Genomic DNA, 26,875 nt, shown 5'->3' on the forward strand with positions numbered 1-26,875 from the left:
GTGAAAAATCTATACACTGAAAACTATAGAAAGCTTATGAAAGAAATTGAAGAAGACACAAAAAAATGGAAAAAGATTCCATGCTCCTGGATAGAAAGAACAAATATTGTTAAAATGTCAATAACTACCCAAAGCAATCTACATATTCAGTGCAATCCCTATCAAAGTAATACCAGCATTCTTCACAGAACTAGAACAAATAATCCTAAAATTTATATGGAACCAGAAAAGACCCCAAATAGCCAAAGCAATCTTGAAAAAGAAAACGAAAGCAGGAGGCATCACAATCCCAGACTTCAAGCTATACTACAAAGCTATAATCATCAAGACAGTATGGAACTGGCACAAGAACAGACACTCAGATCAACGGAACAGAATAGAGAACCCAGAAATGGACCCACAAACATATGGCCAACTAATCTTTGACAAAGCAGGAAAGAATATCCAATGAAATAAAGACAGTCTCTTCAGCAAGTGGTGGTGGGAAAACTGGACAGCGACATGCAGAAGAATGAACCTGGACCACTTTCTTACACCATACACAAAAATAAACTCAAAATGGATGAAAGACCTCAATGTAAGACAGGAAGCCATCAAAATCCTCGAGGAGAAATCAGGCAAAAACCTCTTTGATCTTGCCCGCAGCAACTTCTTACTCAACACGTCTCCGGAGGCAAGAGAAACAAAAGCAAAAATGAACTACTGGGACCTCATCAAAATAAAAAGCTTCCGCACAGCAAAGGAAACAATCAGCAAAACTAAAAGGCAACTGACAGAATGGGAGAAGATATTTGCAAATGACATATCAGATAAATGGTGAGTAGCCAAAATCTGTAAAGAACTTATCAAACTAAACACCCAAAAATCAAATAATCCAGTGAAGAAATGGGCAAAAGACATGAATAGACACTTCTCCAAGGAAGACATCCGGATAGCCAACTGACACATGAAAAAATACTCAACATCACTCATCATGAGGGAAATACAAATCAAAACCATAATGAGATACCACCTCACACCTGTCAGAATGGCTAACATTAACAACTCAGGCAACAATAGATGTTAGCGAGGATGTGGAGAAAGAGGATCACTTTTGCATTGTTGGTGGCAATACAAGCTGGTGCAGCCACTCTGGAAAAAAGTATGGAGGTTCCTCAAAAAACTAAAAATAGAACAACCCTACGACCCAGCAATTGCACTACTAGGCATTTATTCACAGGATACAGGTGTGCTGTTTCAAAGGGACACATGCACCCCCATGGTTATAGCAGCACTATCAACAATAGCCAAAGTATGGAAAGAGTCCAAATGTCCATCAATGGATGAATGGATGGATAAAGAAAATGTGGTATATATACAATGGAGTATTACTCGGCAATCAAAAAGAATGAAATCTTGCCATTTGCAACTACGTGGATAAACCTGGAGGGTATTATGCTAAGTGAAATTAGTCAGCCAGAGAAAGACAAAAATCATATGACTTCACCCCTATGAGGCCTTTAAGAGACAAAACAGATGAACATAAGGGAAGGGAAACAAAAATAATAGAAAAACAGGGAGCGGGACAAAACAGAAGAGACTCAAATATGGAGAACAAACTGAGGGTTGCTGGAAGGGTTATGGGAGGGGGGATGGGCTAATGGGTAAGGGGCATTAAGGAATGTACTCCTGAAATCATTGTTTCAGTATATGCTAACTAACTTGGATGTAAATTTTAAAAAATAAAAAATAAAAATAAATTTAAAAAAAGAATAGTAGGAGAATAAAACAGAATCCTAACCATGCTAGGCTTCTGTCTTCTAAACATCTTTTCCAATACAGGTCAAAAATTTTTAAATTCCCCTAACCTTCTTTTTACATCTTTCTAAAAATAAGCAAAATAATATCTCAAGTAAATTAGAAATAGTGAGAGGGATTGGGGGCATCACAGACAAAAGGTTATCCTGGAGATATAATGGAGAGCAAGGACTGAAGTGAGAATCCAGGTCTTAAAAAGACTGTTCTTCCTCCAGGAAATCCAGGAAATTCACTGTTAACCTGTTTGCTATTGATAGTAGTAATCTGTATGTCAACATACAAAATTTTCCACTGGGCCCACTCACATGGTTGAGAATCTTGCCCCATCAATCCAAGTCTGACCTAATGATAGTATGGTAAAAGAATAACACTAATCAACCTATACACTTTCTCTGCACTGATCTTAATCCATTCTCATTCTTATCAAAGGTTGTAATCATTTTTCCTTCTCAAGCTAATTCCATTTTCATGTCCTCTGGCTCCACAAGTGAAATGAACCAGCAAATCTGTAAGTTCTACTTCACTGAGGAACAGAACCACTAAACCACAACTTAGACCAAAAAATCTAAACACAACTAGCTTTTTTTTTTTTTAAAGTAGACTCCATGTCCAACGTGGGTCTTAAACTTATGACCCTGAAATTAAGACTCACATGCTCTACAGACGAAGCTGGCCAGGCACGCCAACACAACTAGCCTTAATGATTTCAGAAAGATGGTAACTGTTAAATATTTAAGCTCCCAGAAGACAAAGGCAGATGAGTACCTACCATCTCCAAAAAGATGTGTCACAAGCCTGGTAAGCGTTTGCTTAAGGTCAAATTCAACGAGCTTTGTGGCCTCCATGGTATGTGTCTCCTGTTTATAGGCAGAACGAGAACTCTGTTCAAAGAGCTGCAGGCTTTCTCCATCCTTTATGCCAGTAAATAACTGCAAATCAAGAGGAATAAGATAAATAAAGTAAAATAAATAAATAAATAAAAAACAGTATCCTGGTCAGTCTACATGAAAAAAACATAATATGAGAATAAAATCCATTAAGTCTTCTAGCCAGTCAACATACTGGAATTAACATTCATTTGGTACCAACTCTGAACAAAGCACTATGCCACATGTTATGGAGAGTCTTCAGGGAATTAAAAAACACTGTTATGATCTTTTCTCATCTCTTCATTTCAGTTTGGCTTAATTTATAGTCATTTCCTCAAAACAGACATTATCCTCAGTGCTAATACAAATACCACTGAATCAGGTTTTCAGACTCTAAAATTATATCCCTACATCCTACAGTGTCCTTACAGTGTGACCTGAGACTAGGTAAGAAAGTATAATCCAAAAATTAAATTCTGTAATGTTCATGAAGTCAGGAAGTATGCCGGGCTTTGCTTAACCTTGTTATCACCAAAACCCAGGACATAATTTTGCCATTTACTATCCAGGTAAACACAGGCAAGTGTTATGGTAAAGAAATCTTGGGTAATGATTTGTGAAGTAGAAATAATAATACTAAATTAAGATACTTTGTGATAATTAAAATAACACATGAAAAGCATAGAGTACCTGGCACATTGCAATGCCTAAAAAAAAATGTGATTATCATCACAATCATCATTTTTTTATTATAATTTATTGACACATTGGTTTGCATACAACACCCAGTGCTCATCCCAACAAAAGCCCTCCTCAATGCCCATCACCCACTTTCCCCTCTCCCCCACTCCCTATCAACCCTCAGTTTGTTCTCAGTACCCAAGGAAAAAAATAAAGTTACAGAGAAGAAGGGAGGCAAACCATACGAGACAATCATCATTATTAATCACAGCTATTATTAGTCATAAGCTGCTTTACCACAAAATAAAGTGTCCCCATCTTTAACAAAATAGATCTTCACCTGCTAGGAGAGGACTAAAGATGGAGAACTGAGCAAATGAATCTATTATTCTTTCCACCTAATGTCCCATGAAATAATTTTTTTTAATGTTTTAATTTAAAAAACTGAGTCAACTGCTGTTTCTAGTAACATTGGGGTGAATAATTAGAACCAAACCTCCTCATATTTCTACTAAAACATACAAAAATTCTTAAAAGTATAGAAGTAACACAATAGAGAGGAATTACTTAAAATTCTACAAGAAAGCACAAAACCAGAAAACAAAACCCAGCATAAGCCAGAGAGAAACACTGAGAATATCTGCATCTCCAAGTATCAACTGAAAAGGTGAACATTGGTCATGACAGCTTACCATGACAAGTAAGGTTAAAGTGAAAAGCCACAGTATCTGACCAAGTTGGGTTATCAAATAAACAGCCCTAAAGCACTTCCCTCATGATAAGGATGAATACAATAGTAAACCAGTTCTTGTCAAACTTATAGTCAAGGCTCACATTTACCTGGGCAAGACAGAGAACCTCAGGCTGTGAAAATGGACTAAGGCAATTACAGACTGGTAGCTCCTCTAAGTGCCAGCAAAATCAAATGAAAATCTCAGAAAAAGATTCTACTATCCTATAACTCAAATTAGTCCTATGAGAGCTGAAGACAGTGCAGCTGCCAAAGTCTGTCTTTCAATACTTACTTTAACAGTAACTTAGAACAACAAAAAGAACAAATAAAACTATTAAACACCATGCTTTCATCACAAAACAGACAATGCCCAACTTTCAAAATGATTGTAAGTTAAAAAGGTAAGGGGGAGAAAAATTGAGGGAAAGAGAGAACAGGGGAAGTAGTGAGGTACTAAGTTTGATCTAAAATAGCCACCAGAAAGAGGAAGTGACCTTAAGTGTGAAACTGCTATGACTATTCTAGGGGATGTGACTAGGGACCACAAGAAAAGGACTGAAAAGCAAGCCCAGGTCAAAGTGACACTCTTCCAAAGGCATGGTTACAATGGAAGAGAAAAAGGTGAAAACAATGAAAGACATCCTTTGACAACTGAGGGGGGAAGAGTAAAAGAGGCAAAAGAGAAAACTTAGGACTCCATAAAATAAAGCAAATCTAAAAACTTAAGAGGATTTATAAAACTATTCCCAACCCACTTTACCAAAAAACAAACAAAAAACCCAAAACAAAAAATTCCACTAAAGACTACACTTCGCCACACTAACAGAAGAGGGCACCAGACAACTATAAATTCTTCTAAACAACCCAAACCCACAAAAAGTAACAGAAGAAAATGAAATAAAGCTACAGAGAATTATTACTACCCCCTACCCCAGAAAATAAGAAAACCATTCAAAACAGATCAATAGATGAAAATCTAATCCTTCCCCCCCTCCCAAAAAAAAAGTCAAGAAGCAGAAGCAGAAGAAAAAGAAGAAGGTAACATACTACTTGAAAAGCAAATTTAATACACTAAACCAAGCATTTGGAGTACAAATAATTGCTTGAGTCAGAAACTCAAAAATTAAGAACAAAACTGTATGAAAAGCAGGAAGAAATGAAAACAGAGTTGACTGAATTCAGGAAGGAAATAGAAGAAAACGATCTCAGAATGGAAGTCTAAATTGCAAAGTATGCAGGAGGTAACAGCCTCAATGAGGATTTAATAAGGGGCATTAAATAAAAGCAGGAAGACAACCAAGATAAGAACAATGAGGTGAAGAAAGAAAAGTCTGAGAGAAAGTGGTGGAAATAGAAGCCATGCAAAGAAGAAATAACATATATATAATTGGAAGTCCCTAAAAGAGGAGAAACAAAACACTGGAACAGGACTAATGGGCACCAGATAAAATAAGCATCTGAGAAAATGCACCTAGGAGGACAAAACACAAGACATATCATGGGAAAAACTCTACCAGACTTCAAAGATAAAGAGGAAAAATCTTTTAGGCCTCCAGGCAAAATGACCAAATAAGTTAGAAGGGCAAAGCAATTAGATTCAAATCAGACTCTTGAAAACAACATACAAAACAGGGCAACAATGCAACCACATTTTCAGACAACTCAATAATAAAAAAAATTTTTTTTAAGTATGGACCAAGAATTTTATTTCCAGCAACACTGGCCTTTGAGCATCAGGTCTACATAAAAAGTTGTAAACATACAAGAACACAGGGGATTTCACATTAATGAGTATTTTGAAGAATTCAGCAAAGAATAAACTTTATTCAAGCACAGCATAATTGGGAAATATTCAACTAAAAAAGAAAAACTACCAGATTAATGATGAATAACACATTAATATATAAAATTGTAGATTTGACACTAAACAAAAGTAGAAATAACAGAACAAGAAATGGAAGGAGAGGGAGTAGAAGTGGCAAGTGGAACATATACACATTGGTTACTGTATACATGATAAGTAATGGTTAAAGAACACTTTAAAACAAACTAGCAAGTTAAATAAGAAAACAGTGAAATAAGAACATTTAAAAAGATGTAAAAATAAAAGTTACTATTAAAACAAAAATATGAATCTTTCTAAAAGGCAAAAAATTAATTCAAAAGGAAAAACAATAAAACAAAATATATCTGGTGGACAAAGAAATAAGCTGAATATAAAATAACCATAACTACAAAATACAATTGTGGAGTTGAGACCAAACATATCAGGCATTATCAATACACGTGAATGGATTTGATTCACCTCTTAAAAGAAAAAAAGAACAAAAACATTAAATATGATCACAAAGTAGGACCCAACTAACTACGTGCTGTTTACAAGAAACACACCTTAAATAATGTTAAAAATAAAGGAACAAAGTAGAGTATAACAGGCAGAAACAAAAAATTAAGCACAGTAATTACGAAATTAGGAAAGGTAAAATTCAACCAAAAAAAAAAAAAAAAAACCCACTAAACATGGAAAAGACATATTAATTATCAAGTTTGCAAGTCATTATGAATACACAGTACTAACCAATGTTTACAAATCAAATAAGACAGAAATCACACTTATTCAGAAAAAATCCATAGAAGAAGTCCATTTTCCAGTTCATGGCTACTGTGTTGGGAGTCCCTAGAATCTTTGGAATCTCTCCGGGCCTCCAGCAGCATGATCATCTTTGACATGGCTCTGGAAGCTATTATGAGCAAGCAGCCTAGTGGTCAGCCTGGCAAAGGCACACCAGACCCCGATCCTGAGTGGTCACCACCAGTCTTCAGGAGGTGCTAGGCTCATCAGAGTCCCACCATTACCCTCCCTGTAGACCAGGCAGGATGCAGCAAGCAGAAGCAATTGGGTTCTTTCATATCAAAACAGCAAAACATTTAAAAGGAAGTTGAGAGAACCCCACTCTTCGCTATCCAAGACACACACAAGCCTTCCTGACACACTATAATCATGTGTGCTGCACCACATGGAAAATAAACTCTAAATATCCGGCGGGGGCGGGGGGGGGGGGGAAGGAGAGGAAGAAAGGGAAAAAAACTAAAATCCATAGGAGATGAAAAGGACACTTAGAAACACAAATAATATAAGAATTTAATATACCATTCTTACAATAAAATCAAGTAAACAAAATCAACTTAAGAAGATAGAAGAGCTAAACAACATAACTAATAAAGGAAAGTTGATAGCCATATACACATATCTCCCCTGACAATATAAAATACATTTTCTTCTTAAAAACTCGGCAAAACATAAGTACTCTCCATAAAGAAGAAATACGAAGTATGTCCCATTATAAGAAATAATAAGCTCCATTCTGACTACAATTCTATAAGCTAAAAGTCATTACCAAAAAACGAAGAGAACACACAGGCCCTTCTACATGGAAACTGAAAGAAAAGAAAAGGAAAAAAAATCTTTCAGGCAACAATGGGACAAAGGGACAATATCCAAATACATAAGAAACTTTTTAGAAGTTGACAAAGGGGTAAAACATCACTAGAAAAATGGGAAAAAATACAGGAATATACAATTCACTAAAAAAAAAGAAAAGAAAAGAAAAGAAAGAAATGAAAATGACCCTTAACATATGAAACCTATTCAAAAGAGAAATGCCAATTAAAACACTGACATATTATTTCTAATCTATGACACCGGTGGAAATGAAAAAGCAAAACATATTCTTTTCGTGAGGCTTGGGAAAACTTGTATTCACACAGACTGTTGATAGAAACAGAAACTGGAAGAACCCATTTGAAGGCAAATTTGGCAATATCTAACAAAAATTACATTCGTGTTCACCTCCTGACCCAATCATTCTACTTCTATTTACCCTGAAGATAAACCTCCGGAACCAATACTTATGTTCATTGTTTTTGTTGTAACATTATTTGTAACTACAGAGCACTGGAAACAAAGAAATGTCCATACATAAGAAAAAAGTTAAATAAACTATGGTCTATCCATACAATGGAGTACTTTGCAGATACAACAAAGAATGAAAATCTCTGAACTAATACACAATGATTACCAAGATACACTGTTAAGTGAAAAAGCAAAGGACCAAAAAAGCATTTATCATATGCTACTTTAAAAAAAATCGATTTTGTGGCTTTTCATGTAAAAAAAAAGGAAAATAATAAAAAATATACACAAATCTGTTCATTTGTATAAAATAAAACTGAGCAAACAGCATCAAAAGGATGAATTGAAAACTAAAGAGATGAATTTCATAAAGGAAAGGAGGTGGTAACACGGCAGACTGGGAAGAATCAGTGAATGGAAATGGAGTCAAGAGAAGGAGGTAGTAGGAGTCAGGGGATGAGACAGAAGTAAGACTTTCTTAAGTAAACTTTTTTGTATAGTTCTGACATTTAGAATCACGGTAATATTTTGTCTACTCAAAAAATTTAAAGTCATAATTAAAACCCACCCAGATGTGGTGAGAACTCAAACTGAAATAATAACAGCACTAATTCTATTCTTACTAAATGACACTGCCACACTGAAGAGGGTAGAAAAGAACCAACCAAAGTAAATGTGAAAAATTAAATTTTAACTATTTTGTTAGACACAAAATTATTACAGCAAATATTGTATGTGCCAACGTTTCTGAAACTATCTGATGTTCATTCTAGAACTGATCAAGTAAGCAAATACATTGTGGGTAAGGAGAACCAGGCAATTAACTAACTATCAAAAAAAAAAAAAATGAGCAGGAAGACTAGAAAGACTTATGTGATAATGACTGGAATTGGAGGTATCAATACGAATTCATATTTTTTACACATATACAGATAAAAAAAGAAAAATAAAAGTGCATGTAGGGGCAGCTGGGTGGCTCAGTTAAGTGTCCAACTCTTGATTTCAGTTCAGGTCATAATCCCATAGCCATGAGATCAAGCCCCGTGCCCCTCACCAAGCACCTCACTAGGCACGGAGCCTGCTGGGGATTCTCCCTCTCTCTCCCTTTCCCTCTACCCCTCCCCTGCTCAAGGTCTCTCTCAGGGAAAAAACAAAACAAAAAGTACATGTACATACACTTACATGTATGTATTGTCCATTGAGGGGACCTAGAAACAATGACCTTCCACTAGCAATAATGGCACTCAAGCCTGGGTTTCTAAACACCATTTTTTAATGAAAAAGCAGGGCTCCTTAAAGAAATGAATGATTCCAGGGCTGAGGCAGAGAGAACACACCATGAACCTGAGATATAATGTGGAGCCAAGGAAGGATGAAAATGTGTCAAAAGAAATAGGAGACTGTTTGAAGGTGCTCCCAGTGGTCAAATTGGGGTCAACTGAAAAGCCAAATAAATCATTCTAGTAAGGAACTATAACCCACAAAATAAATAAATATCCACAAAATCATACTGATATAAATAGGTGAATAAATACATATAAAAGAAGGTAAAGGCTGGCCTTTCTAATAACAAAATTGTAAACAATAGCTTTAGAAGAAATGATGGATTAAAAAAAAATGACCATTTGGCAAACACCAAAGTAGTAATCATTTCAGGCAATAATTCTCGATGAATTCTAAAGTTAGTGGGGATAAATATATTGAAAAAGAGGATATTTATATATAGCTTCAAAGTATTCTCCCACAAGAAACTTATTAATTGCAAAGGGAAGGATAATTACTTTATTGTGCAGAAATCTAACAGATGCCATATTTACCAAGTGATCAAAATTAAAAATTATACATAATGACACCATGTGCCTTTTAATTTAATACACAAATAAGGGCACAAATAACTTATAATATATATAATATATATAATATTACATATATAGTATTATTAGAGCACAAATAACTTATAATATATATAATGCATATAATATTACATAATATGTATATAATAGTACATATATATAATATTATGTAAATACAGTTACTGTCCCCAAAATAATTACACAAAAAATCAGCAAGGAGTGTCAAGTATTCCTACGGATAAAAATAAAGCATTTTTCCCTAGGAATAAGAACTACTCCAAGGATACATTAATCAGAAAAAAGGAGGAGAGCTGAACTAGTAAGATGAAATGGAAGAAAATATTTCATTAGTAATGGTACAGAGAAAAAAAGAATGAGGTGCTCTTAGTCAAAATGCATATCCAGGTATAAGGTGTTATTACCCCCCCAAATGGGGTAAAAGCCCCAGGTTCCAAAAGATACCTTTTATAATCCATTAAAAGTAAAAATCCTATTACAGGATCTAGCTGGATAATAAAAAAGAAACATTTACTCATAATCATACATTAAAAAAATACACTGTGCTAACAATGCCAAGTTATTCAACTGGAGAAGGAAACTGGAGCTGGGTCTTGCAGAGTAACTCCGGCGTAACTAACAAAATACATGAAAAAAGGCCCACAGGGTGACAGCCCTGCTCTGTGTCCACTCCAAAAGATGAAGATTAGCCTTTTTATTTTTATTTACTTAATGAGATAAAAATGACACAGAACATTATATGATTTGTAGACAACATTATGACTTCAGGTATGTATACACTGTGAAATGATAACCAAAATAACTTTTAACACTTATCATCACACACAGTTACAAATTCTTGTTTTAATGATGAGAAATTTTAAGATCTACTCTCTTAGCAAGTTTCAAATATACAATACAGTATTATAGTCTACTGCCACCAGGCTGTATATTACATCACCAGGACTTACTTATCTCATAACTGGAAGTTGTAACTTTTGACCACCTTCACCCATTTTGCCTACCTCCTAACCTGCTGCCTCTGGCAACCAAGAACTTTTTCTCTATGAGTTCAGGGGATTTTAGATTTCACATATAAGTGAGATCATACATATTTGCCTTTTTCTGACATTCCACTAAGCATCGAAAACCCTCAAGGTCCACACATGTTGTAAGAAATAGCACAATTTCCTTCATTTTTGTGGCTGAAAAATATTTGTGTGTGTGTGTGTGTGTGTGTGTGTATGTGTGAGTACCACATTTTCTTTATGCATTCATCATCAATAGACACTTAGGTTGATTCCATATCTTGGCTATTATAAATAATGCTGCAATGAACATGGGGGTGCAGATATATTTCAAGACAGTGATTTCCTTTCCTTTGGTACAATACCCGGAAGTGGGATTGCTGGATCACGTGGAAGTTCTATTTCTAATTTTTTTGAGGAACCTCCATGCTGTTTTCCATACTGGCTGCACAAATTTGTATTCCCACCAAGAGTGCACAAGGAATCACTTTTTTCCACATCCTCACCAACACTTGTTACTTCTTGTCTTTTTGATAAAAACCATTCTAACAGGTATGAGGGGATATCTCATTGTGGCTTTGGTTTGTAATTCCCTGATGAGAAGTGATGTTGATTAACATATCATGATTAATCATGTTGATTAATGTGTCTGTTGGCCATTTGTATATCTTCTTTGGGAAATTTTCTATTCAGTTCCTCTTCCCATTTTTAATTGAAATTGTTTATTGACTCTTATTGGTTCTTCATATATTTTGGTTACAAAACCCAAATTAATATTTCTCTTTCTGATAGTGCGTTATTAGTGTTTAGAAACAAAACAGACTTTTGTATATTGATCTTTCAACTGGCAACTTCACTGAATTAGTTCTAGCAGTTTTTTGGTTGGTTCTTTATGGTTTACTACATATAATATTATGTCATCTGCAAATAAAGATAGTTTTACTGCTTGCTTTCCAATGTGGATTCTTTTTTTGGGCCTTATTGCTTTGGATAGTACTTCCAGTACTATGTTGAATAAAAGTGACAAGAAGTGGCATACTTGTCTAGTTCCTGATCTTGGGGGAAAAAAAAAAAACCTTCAGTGTTTCTCACTGAGTATGATGTTAGGTGTGAGCTTGTCATATATGGCCTTTATTATGTTGAGGTGGATTCCCTCTGTACACATTTTGTTGAGTTTTTACCATAAATGGATACTGATCTCTGTCAGATGCTTTTTCTGCATCCATTGGGATATGATTTTTATCCTTCATTACAGTGATATGGTATCTCACATTGATTTGCAGACACTGAAGCATCCCTGAATTCCCGCAATAAATTTCACTTGGACATGGTATGAACTTTTGAATGTACTGTTGAATTCAGTTTGCTAATACCTGTGTTAATACTAGTTGGGAATTTTTGCGTCTATGATCATCGGGGTATTGGCCTCTACTATAGTCATACCTCATGTTATTGTGTTCACTTTCTTGCACATCACAGAAATTGCATTGTTTACAAATTAAGGATTCAAAACTTCATTGGAGGAAGTAACGTGTGGTGAAAATAGCAAGAGAACTAGAATTAGAATTGGTGGGGCACCTGGGTGGCTCAGTCAGTTGAACATCCAACTTTGGCTCAGGTCATGATCTTCCAATTGTAGGTTCAAGCCCAACATCAGGCTCACTGCTGTCAGCACAGAGCCCACTTTGAATCCTCGGTCCCCCTCTCCTCTTTCTCTGCCCCTCCCCCACTTGCACGTGCATGCACGCACTCTCTCTCTCTCTCTCTCAAAAATAAACATTAATAAAAAAAGAAGTGGAGCCTGAGGATGTGACTGAACTGCTGCCATCTTATGATAAAACTTTAACAGATGTGGAGTTGCTTCTTATGGATGAGCAAAGAAAGCAGTTTCTGGAGATGGCATCTACTCTGGTGACGATTCTGTGATGACTACTGAAGTGATAACAGGATTTATATTACATAAATTTAGTTGGTAAAGCAAGCAGGTTTGAGAAGATGTACTCCAATTCTGAAAGTTGTTCTACTGTGGATAAAATGCTATCAAACAGCATAGCATGTCACAGAGAAATCAACTGTGAAAGGAAGAGTCAACTGATGCTGCAAACTTCATCGCTGTCTTAAGAAAATGCCACAGCCACTCCAACCTTCAGCAACCACCAGCCTGATCAATCAGCAGCCATCAACGTTAAGACAAGACCCTCCATCAGCAAAAACATTACAACTCATTGAAAGCTCAGAAAATGGTTAGCATTTTTTAGCAATAAAGAATTTTTAATTAGGGTATGTACATTGTTTTTTAGACATAATGTTATTGCATACTTAATAGACTACAGTATAGTGTAAACATAAATTTTATATGCACTGGGAATCCAAAAAATTCATTAGATTCATTTTACCAAGATATTCACTTTATTGTGGTGGCCTGGAACTGAACTTGAAATATCTCCAAAGAATGCCTGTAATTTCCTTCATTATATTGTCTTTGTCTGCAAACAGGGCAACAGGGTAAAATAAGTTTAAAAGTGCTCCCTCCTCTTCTGTTTTTTGGAAAAGTTTGAGAAGGATTGGTATCAATTCTTCTTTAAACGTTTGGAGGAATTCAGTAGTGAAGCAATCTGGTCCTGTGCTTTTGTTTATAAGGAAGTTCTTGATTACTGTTTCTATCTCCTTATTCATTATTGGTCTGTTCAGATTTTCTATTTCTTCATAATTCAATGTTGGTAGATTATGTTTCCAGGAATTTATCCACTTCCAAGCTGTCCAATTCACATGCAATTGTTTATAGTAGTCTTATCATTTATATTGCTGTAGTATCAGTTGTAATGTCTCATCTTTTATTTCTGATTTTATTTATATTGAGGCTTCTTGCTTTTTTTTCTTGCTAACTCTAGCTAAGGTTTTATCTATTTTGTTAACCTTTCCAAAAATACAACTCTTAATTTCATTGTTTTTTTTTTTTTTTTCTATTTGTCTTTTCAGCCTCTATCTTGGTTATTTCCACTCTATCTTTGTTACTTCCTTTCTTCTACTAACTTTGGGCTTCATTTATTTTTCTTTTTATGGTTCCTTGAGTTGTAAACTTAGGCTGTTGATAGGAAATATTTTTTCATCCTTAATTTTAGATGTTTATCACTATGAACTTCCCTGTTAGAACTGCTTTTGCTGCATCCCATAAGTTTTACTACATTGTATTTCCATTTTAATTTGTCTCATGACATTTTTTTATTTCTCTTTTGATTTCTTCTTTGACTTACTGGCTGTTAAGTAGCATGTTGTTTAATCTCCAATATTTATGAATTTTCTAGCTTTCATCTTTTATTTATTTCTAGTTTTATACCATTGTGACCAGAAAAGATGTTTGATATTACTTTATTAAGATTTCTTCTGGGGCCTAACATAGACATGGCCTATCCTGGGGAAAGTTCATCAGTGTTCAAGAAGAATGGGTATTGTGCTTCTATTTGGATGGAATGTTCTATAAATGTCTGGTAAGTACATCTGGTCTAATATAGAGTTTTAAGTCCTATGTTCCCTTATTTTTTTTCTGTCTGCATGATCTATCTATTAATGAGAGTAGGATACTGAAGTCCCCTACTATTACTGTATAGTTGTCTATTTCTCCCTTTAGGTGGGTTAATCTTTGTCTGATATATTTAGGTGCTTTTATGTAGGGTGTATAAACATTTATGAATTTTAAATATCCTCTTGTTGGATCGACCCCCTTTACCATTACATAATGATCTTCTTTGTCTCTTATTAGTCTTTTCTTAAAGTCTATTTTGTCTTATATAAGTATGATATCCCAGCTTTTACTGGATTTCTATGTGCATGCAATATCTTTTTCCATTCCTTCACTTTTGGTCTATTTGTGTCCTTAACTCTGCAATGAGTTTATTTATGAGTCTCTTACAAGTAACATATAGTTGAGTGTTGTTTTTTAAATCCATTTAGCCACTTTATGTCTTTTGATTGGAAGACTTCCATTTACATTTAAAATAATTATTGATAGGTATGTACTAATTAACATTTTGTTAGCTGTTTTCTAGTGGTTTTGTAATTTCTTCATTCCTTTTTTGTCTTGCTCTCTTCCTTTGTGATTTGATGATTTTCTGAAGTGGTATACTTAGGTTCCTTTCTCTTTCTCTTTTGTGTATCGACTATAGGTTTTTGTTGTGTGGTTACCATGAGGTTTATATAAAATACAGTAAGGTTGTAACAATTTATTTTAAGTTGATAACATCTTAAGTTTGAACACACCCTAAAGTTCTACATTTTATACCCCCCATTTACATTTCTAATGTCACGATTTACATCTTTTTATCTCATGCATCCATTAACAAATTATTATAGTTATAGTTATTTTCTAATACTTTTGTCTTTTAACCTGCATAATAGAGTTATAAGTGATTAACCCACCAGCACTAAAACATTAGGTTATTCTGATTTTAACTACATAACTAACTCTATCCTTGAGATTTATACTTTATGTTTTCCTGTTACTAATTAGCACCCTTTTATTTCGGCTTAAGGAAATCCCTTTAACAATTAAGACCACTCTAGATTAACTCCTTCAGATGTTTCTTGCCTGTTAAACTCTACCTTTTCTTTAATTCTGAAGGACAGCTTTGCTAAGTACAGTATTCTTGGTTGAGCAGCTTTTTCTTTTGGCACTATGGATATAGCATGCCACTCTTGCAAATTTTGCTAATAGTCTTAAGGGGTGGGAGGGGGTGTGGGAGTTCTCTTGCACATAACAAGGTTTTTTTTGTTGCTGTTGTTGCTTTTAAGATACACTCGTGTCTGGAACTTAAGAAACAAAACAGGGGTGCCTGGGTGGCTCAGTCGGTTAAGCGGCCGACTTCGGCTCAGGTCATGATCTCACGGTCCGTGAGTTCGAGCCCCACGTCGGCTCTGTGCTGACAGCTCAGAGCCTGGAGCCTGTTTCAGATTCTGTGTCTCCCTCTCTCTGACCCTCCCCCGTTCATGCTCTGTCTCTCTCTGTCTCAAAAATAAATAAACGTTTAAAAAAAAAAAAAGAAACAAAACAAACAGGGGTGCCTCAGTGGCTCAGTCAGGTAAGTGTCAGACTTCAGCTTAAGTCATAACCTCACAGTTCATGAGTTTGAGCTCCACGTCGGTTTCTGTGCTGACAGCTCAGAGCCTGGAGCCTGCTTCAGATCTGTCTCCCTCTCTCTCTCTGCCCCGCCCCCACTCACACTCTGTCTCTCTCTCCTTCAAAAATAAAAATAAACATTAAAAAAAAGAGAAACAAAACAAAGACAAACAAAAACATAGACTCCTAAATACAGAGAACAACTGATGGATGCCAGAAGGCAGGTGGGTAGGGGGGACAGGTGAAATAGGTGAATAGGAGTATACTTATCATTTACGAGCACTGAGTAATGTATAGAATTGTTAAATCATTATATTGTATACTTAAAACTAATATAACACAATATAATTATACTTAAATTAAAATTTAAAAAAATTTTTTTACAAATGTGTAATAACTATGACCAGTGATGCTCCCAGTCAATTGTATAGCAAACAATTCCATTAAAGTTTGAAACCTGTCAGCTTAGTGATTCACAGTTATGGAATAGACCTGCTTTAGCAGGACAGCCGGCCTGGAGGTTGGAGGATAAGGGCTCTCCATGACCACTATATGATCTTTTGGAAGCCCCTTCCCCTCTGAGCCTGGTCTCTCAGTTAAAGACATTTCATTTTTAAACAGTCTTAGAACAGCATGTACACTAGATCCCCATTATTGGAAACAAACCCAATACTTAAATTACTCCTTGTAACAAACAGATCTATAATATGCATTCTGATAACTGAATATTAATATTAAAATAGAATACAGCAAATGGCAATAAGCAGGAACGTCAGCATTTTTGTTCATTCCTCTTCTACCTCTGGAAATTGAGTTATCTGAAAGATGGATTATTTGATAATGCCCACGTTTGCATACAGACTTTGATTTTTTTTCCTGTATTTGCTCTAGTGTGGTGGTCCTCAAACTGTAGTCTGTACAAGGTTTGCTATAGATTGTTAATGATTTAAAATAAACAGTTTCTACTTCCTGGGTGAAAAAAAAATATTTTTATAAAGATTCTCTCCTTGGATGTGGAGAAACAGGAACCCTCTTGCACTGTTGGTGGGAATGCAAATTGGTGCAGCCACTCTGGAAAACAGTGTGGAGGTTCCTCAAAAAATTATAAATAGACCTACCCTATGACCAGCAATAGCACTGCTAGGAATTTACCCAAGAGATACAGGAGTACTGATGCATAGGGGCACTAGTACCCCAATGTTTATAGCAGCACTCTCAACAATAGCCAAATTATGGAAAGAGCCTAAATGTCCATCAACTGATAAATGGATAAAGAAATTGTGGTTTATATACACAATGGAGTACTACATGGCAATGAGAAAGAATGAAATATGGCCCTTTGTAGCAACGTGGATGGAACTGGAGAGTGTGATGCTAAGTGAAATAAGCCATACAGAGAAAGACAGATACCATATGGTTTCACTCTTATGTGGATCCTGAGAAACTTAACAGAAACCCATGGGGGAGGGGAAGGAGAAAAAAAAAAAAAAAAAGAGGTTAGAGTGGAAAAGAGCCAAAGCATAAGAGACTGTTAAAAACTGAGAACAAACTGAGGGTTGATGGGGGGGTGGGAGGGAGGGGAGGGTGGGTGATGGGTATTGAGGAGGGCACCTTTTGGGATGAGCACTGGGTGTTGTATGGAAACCAATTTGACAATAAACTTCATATATTGAAAAAATAAAAAAAATTTAAAAAATAAAGATTCTCTCCTTACTTTTAACTTTTGGCAATTTAATTATAAAGTGTCTTAGTATTCATCTTATTTTGAACTCCTTGCGCTTCTGAGATCTAGATGGCTATTTCTTTTCCCAGATTAGGGAAGTCTTCAGTCATTATTTCTTCAAATAAACCCTTTTCTCTCTGTCTTCTTCTGGGACCCCTATAATACAAATATTCGTCTTGATGGTGTCTCATAAGTATCTCAAGTTATCTTTACTCTCACTCTTTTTTCCTTTTTGCTCCTCCTACTGGATGAATTCCATTGCCCTGTGTTCATGTTCCCTAATCCTTTCTTCTGCTTCATCTAGTCTGCTGTTGAACCCTTTACTGAACTTTTGTGTGCAGTTATATTCTTCAACTCTGGTATTTCTTTTTGGTACTTTCTTACATTTTCTACCTCTTTGTTAAAATTTTCACTTTATTTATGCATTGTTCTCCTAACTTTGTGAGCATCTTTATGGTCATTATTTTAAACTCTTTATCAAGTAAATCATTTATCTCTGTTTCATTAAGGTCTTTTTCTAAGGTTTCATCTTGTTTTTTCATTTAGAACATATTCCTCTGTTTTTTCATTTTCCTTAACTCTCCATGTTGGCTTCTGTGCATTTGATAAAATATGCCCCTTTCCCACTGCTCATGGAATAGCTTGTGAAGGAAGTGAATCTTACCATTCAACCCTGCCCCAGCTCTTGCTTGTTTCTAAAATCTCTGTGATTGTCCTTTGTTCTTAGTGACTCCCAGTAGTTGAGGGTGTTGCAAGACCTGTCACTGTCTCAAAGGAGAGGATCCCAGTCAGCACCTAGATATATGCTGATTAGAAGCCAGACTGTAAGGCAGCAGCTTTCAAAGTATGCAAATATACTTTCAAGGGACAACTGGGAGACAGGAAGACAGCCAATTAAGAATTATTTCTTTCATGAACACAAGTCCTCCTGGCCACAAGAGCCAGGTACCAAATGATGTGTTCTCTGGATGGCAGCCATAAAAACCAGGGCACCAGATGAAGATGACCCTTTTCAGAAGATATAATCTTGTTCCTGTACCACTCCAAATGTCCAACTGAGTGTCATGTAAAAAGTTACTGAACACTAAAAGAAAGAATATGTTTATACTGCTGTTACTTAAGGACCCTGAGTGCATAATTTTTTTTTTTAAACTGATTTTTGTATGATCAATATGGGTATTTCAAAGTAACACTTGGAGGTAAAAACAAATGGCCCTTGTTCCATATCACTTACAAAAGGTACAGAAAAACAGCATATTTCTCATCAAATGCCATCCAATTAGATATTTCCTAATTGGATACTAAGGTTCTAAAACCGTGTGTGAACAATAATATCCATATGATTTTGTTGTAACATTATGTAAATAGGTATACATGGATTAAATTGGCTTTATGTTCCACTCATTCTGGGGCTTAAATAGTCTTTTTGACACCAATGTCATTGTTACCAGGAAAAAAATGGAATCCTCTCTCAAATTTCCACTCAAACAAATGAGAGATACTTGAACATTTAGGAATTCAGAGCCTAAAATCAGACATTTAGTCCAATGTGGTGATTCTCCTGATTTTCATGGGTCAAAACTGAGAGAAATGAAAACTAAACAAATACCAGAGCACAAAGGTTAAGGATGTCTCATCAATCATGCTCCTTCCATAACCCACACTAAACACACAACAGGTGAAAGACAAGCACCATGATGGTTCTCTAGTCTTACACAAGATGATAGCCCTAGCATGTGTGCTCACAAAGGAAGAGAATGCCCTTCTCCAACTGTTATGTTCTTGCTGAAAATACTAATCATATCTCATATTTGTAAGGTGTATTATTATTTTTCAAAGAGTACTTTCTTGATACATTATTTCTTTCCGTCTGTCATAGAACCTCCCCACCATTACCCTCAAACCCTCCCACTCCTACTATGAGTACTTTACACAGGTGGAATATAAGTCTCTCAGAGTGTGTGTCTTGCCCAACCTTTCTCAGCATAACTCAGGGAGTCCATTTGTGCACTACATGCTTCAATTATTCATTGTGGCCAATCTAGTTTTAATAGATCAATCAGAAGCACTGCCACATCTGTGCAGATGCAGAAAACATAACAAAACTTCTGGAGGAGTATGATAGGGATGGATGATGTAATAAACCCAAAACCACCAATGTTTCCCCAAAAGCAGCACACATTCTATTAAGATTTAGGAAGGTACACAAGTAAATACATTATTTTAATAGTTATGTATTAATTTAATTGTATACTAAATAAATATGTCACACCCATATGAAACCCATAATTTCAGAGATTGTAGAGCTTAGGACAGAGCTAAGTAAGAGAATTCAGTCAGTTTAAGACTATTTTTCAAAAATTATAAGCATCTAATAGTATATGCAATATAGAGGAATAACCAAAAATTACTTGTAATATACACTAAAGACTCAAGATTGAAAAACTCTCATAGGAAGAAAAGCAGTAATTTGTAAGGCCATGTGCACACTACAACACAAAGAATAAGACCATGTGAACAAATCAGCTATTATTCCAAGAGCAAATATAATACTGGAACTGGAAGGGACTTTACAGATCAACAATATCAACTCCAAATAAGGAAATGAAATCCAGAGAGGGGAAGATCCACAAAGGCTAAGACTACTGAGCCAATTAGCCATCACACTGGGACTAAAATACTCAGCTCACTCCTGATTCCAGGGACCTTTAAAGTGGCTGCCTCTGAGCTTTATGTCTGAGAGACATCCACCATTGATGAAATTAAACTTGATTTCCATTAACTGCACACAATAGACTATGCCATTTGTTTTTCTAACCAAGATTTCTTCTATTTCTCTGACATTTTCTTAAGTGTCCTTGCACAAACCCCAATGACCAATAACACAAATTCCACCCCTACTGAAATTGCTTACAAAAGCCAGGGCAAGTGGTTCACAAATGAGAAAAGAATGAATGTGAGAAATTAATTCTAATCGGGTGTAAAACTAAAAGTGGATTGCAAAAGCCAATTAAATTTAAAATTTAGAAAGTCAAAGGGATTTTTCAAAATGCCCCAGATTTTTAAACACACATTTAAAAAGCAAATAAAAAAGCAAATGATCAGAAGAATAATACATATCTATGCAAAATCATGAGTGGCCAAGTGTAAAAGTGGCTTAGATGATACCAGGACAGAGTTATTTAGGACTGGTCTGTGGTTGCTAAAACAGTTTTTCTCTTCAGCCATTTAAAGATGCCCATTGGTCACTGGTTTAATCTATACAGTCTGCCTTTAATAGTCATGCTAAAGACACACCATGCCTCTGGGTTCCTGTGAAAGACACATGACCCTGTAACAAATTTTGCCACTGCTGTTGCTTGCACTACCACTGGCTAACAGTTCTGGATCATTTACTGTATTTGCTCCTTATTGAGTGCTTATCTCACTTACTCTATGCCTCCACTTAATCCTCACAATCCTTAGTATTTTCCTATATCTCAGATAAGAAACCTGAGGCTTAGAAAAGTTAAACAACTTGCCACTTACACAGTAAGTGGTGGAGTCTGAATTCAAACCAAAATATGACTCACGGACTCATCCTCCAGTTTCCTATGGCCATTTCCACGACAACATGTATATTATCATCTCTTTGTCTTCGGTGTAGCAAGGATTTACAGAGCCGGATGGACAGGACTAGGAACTGAATACAAAACATGAACAGAGATGAGCTGCCACAATTTTTCACACAACGATACTGCTTTAGGCACCTTATATGAAATAGTGGCAGTTTACCTTAATTAAATCACTGTTATTGTACGAGGTCCACTAAATCTCTCAAAATATAATTAAGGTTTGGCTTTCAAATGTATTAATAATGTGTAAGTACATCAATGTGGACAGTTATTGGAGGAAGACTGCTCTGAAATAAAATGGGAGCTGCATAATGTTCTGTCTCATCGACAGGAGGGCAGCATGTGGCAGAGGCCATGTGTACTTCAAGAGGCAATATTGAGCTCCCAGAGGCTGACATTCCTGTGGCACCTATTACGACACCAGTGCTTGATGCAGGTTACCTCAACTCTTTCCTTCTGCACTAAAGGAAGGAGCAGAACCAAAGGAAAAGAGCGGTAGAAATGTGGAACTGAAGTAAATAAATGATCCTCATGCAGAGTTGAGCAAATAAATAATCTTCATAAAGGTGAGAAAGCAGAAGAAATGTGCTCAAATCCAAAAGTGGTTCAGAAGAAACCCTCCAGAAAAGACACAGATTTATGATACTGCTGCTCAGTGTATAAATCCCTGGAGGTTGAAATAGCATAGGAAATAATCAAAATAAAACCTTAGTTCAAACAGACCCTGAGGTGATGGGGTCTCGCAAAGGCAAGGTCCCTCAGAGGCATCCAGCAAGGATACGTTATGCATGTGCGATGAACAGCACGTGTTCACTGTATTTTAACTTCATGTTAATGCTGCTAATTCCACCTTTCCTGCCTGAAGTATGAAGCCTAGCCTGATCTCATGGTGAAAGACAAAATTAGGCTTGCTTTCTGAAAAACCTAAACAAACTAAGGAAGTACTGGAACAAGAAACAGTATTAGCAGTGTCCAGATGGCATTTAGAAAAATACATTTGAAACAGATAGAATGTTTGCAAGTTGCAAAGCATGTCTGCATTATAAAATTAAAACAAGTATGGTAAGGTCACTTCAACAGCATATGAAATTTTAACCAGCTGGCACACCACTCAGGCCACGACTATGTCACCAACTCCGTTAAGTCTAGGTTCCTAAAGCCAATCGTGGTCTGAGGTAACAGAGCAGAAGTCTAACGCCTTGTGGGACAGCATGCTTGCTCTGCACAATATCAAATGCAGGCACAAGAAACATGAGTGGTAAAGCTATAATCCGAGATCGTATTAATAGGAAAATATTGCCGAGTGATACAGCCAAATAAAATAGTTTAAGCAGAAATGTTGAGTACAAGAAAGAAATGAGGTGATAACTATGAATTCAGGTTAAGCAAACTAGCATTTTAATAAAGGAAAAGGGAGGAAGTGAAAGGAGAAGGCGAAAGAAAAAGAGGAGAAAGAGATGAAAGACAAGGAAGAGAAGAGGGGGAGGAGCTTTCAAATCTCAACAATAGTGTCCAAGTGACATTTTAGTCTACTGATGTGCTCTGTTCTAGAATGATGCTTTGCCTACAGTCAAAAAACATTTCTGCAAGCTGACACTATTTTTTAATGTTTCATTTAGCTGTATAACTCTATTAGAAATGATGTGATTCAAAAGATTACCAGCTTTATTAGATGGGAAAAAAATTAAAAACAATAGTCTTTGAGTAACAAGAGAATTCTTTGGCAGTTGGGAGCACTGGCGGGGGACGGGGGTAAGTTGTGGGGGACAATAAGAAAGGTGGGAAGTGAAAACTCAAAGGTGCTCACGGAATACAATATAGTTGTTACGTAGCTCTGCATGATCAAGAGGATTTCTTTTTGATAGATTTTGAAATGTCCCAGAGCTGGGAAATGGGTGCCAGAGAACTAAGTTCTACAAAGAGGAACAATTCAGAACAACTCCCCACTGACAACAGAAAAAGGGACTTGGGGAGAAGAGTTAGGCTCATTCAGAAATTTTTCAGAATGACTGCACTGCAGATTACATGACACAAATTCTTTTTACTCACGAAATTATCAGCAAATCCCTCATCGCTCATAATGACTTTGTTATCACTGGCCTTTTATAGGAACTAAGAGAGGTTCCTAGTTCTGTGTTCTGCTGAGCAGGAGGTGAAAACAGAATGAACACAGACATAACATTAACCAGAGAGACTTTTTTATTTCAAATTGTATAGCTTAAAAACAAAGGCCAGTATAAAACCAGTGCCATCTAGAGGCAAAGAAGATATGGAACTGTTATCAATGGCGATAGTGCACAATCTCTTCAACAAAAAACCCACTCTTTTCGTTATCCCCCATGAACACATTTTTTAAAAGATTTTTGTCTAGCAAATTGCATTTACTAGATAATAATACTTTTTAAATTAGAGACACTTATGGGCACCTGGGTGGCTCAATTAGTTATGTGTCCAACTCTTGATGTCAGCTCAGGTCATGATCTCACAATTCGTGAGATCAAGCCCCACAATGGGCTCACACTGACAGTGCGGAGCCTGCGGGATTTTGTCTCCGCTCTCTCTCTGCCCCTCCCTCTGCTTGTGCTCATATTCATTCCCTCTCTCTCTCTCTCAAAATAAATAAACTTAAAAAATAAATAAGAGACACATAATTGACACCAGTTGCTATTTATTTTTCTTTCTAAACATTTTCCCCTCAATTGTATGACTTTTTAAAGAGATAAGAAGTAGGGTTTAAGATAAGGCAGTCCCAAAGACACAAAACTACTTATTCAACTCAAAGATTCTGAATTATCACTAGACAAGTATTCCTCCCACTGCCAAAGGTAATTAAAAAGGCCACAGCAAGAAGGTTTGGAAATAAATAAAAATAAATTTAGGTCATAATATATAAAAATTAGTTCAATTATGGTGACAAATACACCATACCAATATAAGATGTAAGAGGAAACTAGGTGTGGGGTACACAGAACTGTGTACTGCCTCTGCAATTTTTCTGTAAAATCTAGAACATTCTAAAATAAAGCTGACTACAAAATTGAATATAGGGACTACATGCTCCTCTGAGTGAGGTCAGCATGATAAAGAGAAACTAAAGCCCAAAGAGCAACATACCAAACTCTTAATGTGAGAGAAGACAGGCGACCACGATTTGTAACCAGCTGAGAAGCAACAGGAAAACCAACTGTGGTCCATGTGACAGACCTGGCCTCAAGGATGGATGAATGAATGAATGAATGAATGAATGAATAAAGGCACCATCACAATGCCTTGAACAGAATAGATGCTCATGCATGCCTTCTTAACTACCTGATTAATTTAGAATTGCCTCTATAAGGCATGTGCTGAGTCAACAACCAAATCTGGAGAAAGTATTAGCTGATCTCTCCAGTCAACTTCAGAGAGTAATCAGGTATGTTACTCCTTAAAGATGTCTGTCTCAGCTACACTATTTGCCAAGAAACTAAAAAATTGGCTTTTCCTTCATAGTGAAAAATAAAAGTCATCAGGAAACTCCCCAAATTCTAGCTTCCCGCTTCCACTTATCAATGTGTATGCCTTTGCAGTCATCCTTCAGTCCTTTGCGCCCACCTTTGTTTAAAAAAGGAAGGAAGAAAGGAAGGGAGGGAGGGAGGGAGACTCCCTCTCATGGGGCTCTAGACCCTACCAACACTTCTCCCAGTGACTTGAATATACTTTAAACCCACCACTTTCTGTCTCCCCAAAGTTCTGACTTAGAAATCATCCCATGTCTCCTCCTCCTTTATTCCCTTTTCTGGCTCTTTGTCCTCAGTAAAAATATTCAACTCTTCCCTTTAACCAATAGCCTACAAAAGACACAAAGCTCCCTCTCATTCATGCTACTACAACCCACTCTCCTCTTCCCAAGTAAGTTGGTCACTCTTTCTTGGTCTTCTTCAGTTGCCTTTTCCTTCATTCCTGACACTAAATATTTGTATTTAGCCCTCGTTTTCAGCTTTGTACACTCGTGACTCCACTTCTGCTCCCGTAGATGACTGCAGCTAAACTCCTAGCCGCAGCTGTGCTCAGAGATCATAAATATCCACCTCTGTCCTCGACAACTGTGCCAGGGCCCAGACACATACCTGCACCTGCATGAACATGAACACTGCCATCTGCAAATCCTCTACCCAGACACATCCCAAACTCAACTAGCTCCCCTGATCGCAACCCCAAAACCTACTTCTCCTCCTGTCATCTCCAACTCTGGGAATGGGACCAAGAAAGCTGACCAACAGTTATTTTCAAATACTTTCCCCTTTCCCTCACTCCCCCATGTATGGCCACCAGATCCAGTAAATTCTACCTCCTTAACATCTTTCAAGTCCATTCTTCCATATCTGTAATCCTTATTGTTTCTTTGGCTTGGCCTTAACTGGTTTTCAGATTATAAATAATCTTCTAACAGTCTCCTCATGTCCAACCTTGCCTACACTGCTCCATCCCATGGGCTACTCTTGCAGAATTCTTTTTCTAAAATGCCAATCTGATTGCCTCACTCTTCTACTTAAGAATTATTAAAGACTTCCATGGGGCGCCTGGGTGGCGCAGCCGGTTAAGCGTCCGACTTCAGCCAGGTCACGATCTCGCGGTCTGTGAGTTCGAGCCCCGCGTCAGGCTCTGGGCTGATGGCTCGGAGCCTGGAGCCTGTTTCCGATTCTGTGTCTCCCTCTCTCTCTGCCCCTCCCCCGTTCATGCTCTGTCTCTCTCTGTCCCAAAAATAAATAAAAAACGTTGAAAAAAAAAAAAGAATTATTAAAGACTTCCTGATACTTTTTTTTATTAGTATTTTTAAAGGTCAAATTCCAAAAAGTTACATAGAAGGCCCTTCACAAAGCAGTTTATACCTCTCTCACTAACTTCGTCTCCTATGACTTCCCCATGCTCCAGCCACCCCACAATACATTTTCTAGGGATTCATCACTCTCTTGTTTTCTCTTGCCTTCAAATATACTACTACCACAACCTGAACAGAACACCCCTTCCCTGCCAGGATAACTTCAAATGTCTCTTTAAGATTCTCTACTAAGCCTTCTATTATTACCCCAGGTATAAACATTTCCTTCTTCTGTGCCTTCATCATGTCTCTTTCACTGAGCTAACTGTGTTGGGTTGAGCTTCCAGTTTATTTATCTATCTCCTTCCTTGGCTATAAACAAAAGGAAGTGCACTTAGTCAGGATCTTATTTTACAACAATCCTGTTTTGAGGTGGTTGCTAAGAACACACAGCATCCAAACACAAAGGCAATCTATATCTAACTCAGCTCAACCAATACCTGTCACCAGGCAGATCGCCTCTGATCCCCAGGGACAAGTCAGTCACCTAGAGACTGACAGATAAAGCCTATAATTCCGATGAATACAGCCTCATACATTTGGCAGGCCCACTGCTTATTAATTCTTGGTGCACAGACAGAGAAAGAAGTAAGAATCACTTCTAAAAAGAAGCACGTCCACATATCTTACCACAGGAACTCCCAAGCCTTCATTCCCCCAGAATGCAGCAAGCAAATTCAATTACGTTATTCAAAT

General features: G+C 36.6%; 1 protein-coding gene across 28 annotated transcripts in view; it reads right to left on the reverse strand.

The window, feature by feature from the left end:
* Nucleotides 1-26,875, reverse strand: part of FARS2 (phenylalanyl-tRNA synthetase 2, mitochondrial) — a 532,053-nt gene that overhangs the window by 352,112 nt on the left and 153,066 nt on the right. For all 28 annotated transcript variants that reach the window (XR_006217506.1, XR_006217507.1, XR_006217508.1 and 25 more), the window contains one exon: nt 2,567-2,726. Coding sequence is in view for 22 of the 28 variants with exons in the window: in XM_042985806.1 (XP_042841740.1) it covers nt 2,567-2,726 (160 nt within the window). In the remaining 6 variants the exon portion in view is untranslated. The remainder of the gene's footprint in view (nt 1-2,566; nt 2,727-26,875) is intronic.

The sequence above is a fragment of the Panthera tigris genome, chromosome B2, assembly GCF_018350195.1.
Source record: "Panthera tigris isolate Pti1 chromosome B2, P.tigris_Pti1_mat1.1, whole genome shotgun sequence".
NCBI lineage: Eukaryota > Metazoa > Chordata > Mammalia > Carnivora > Felidae > Panthera > Panthera tigris.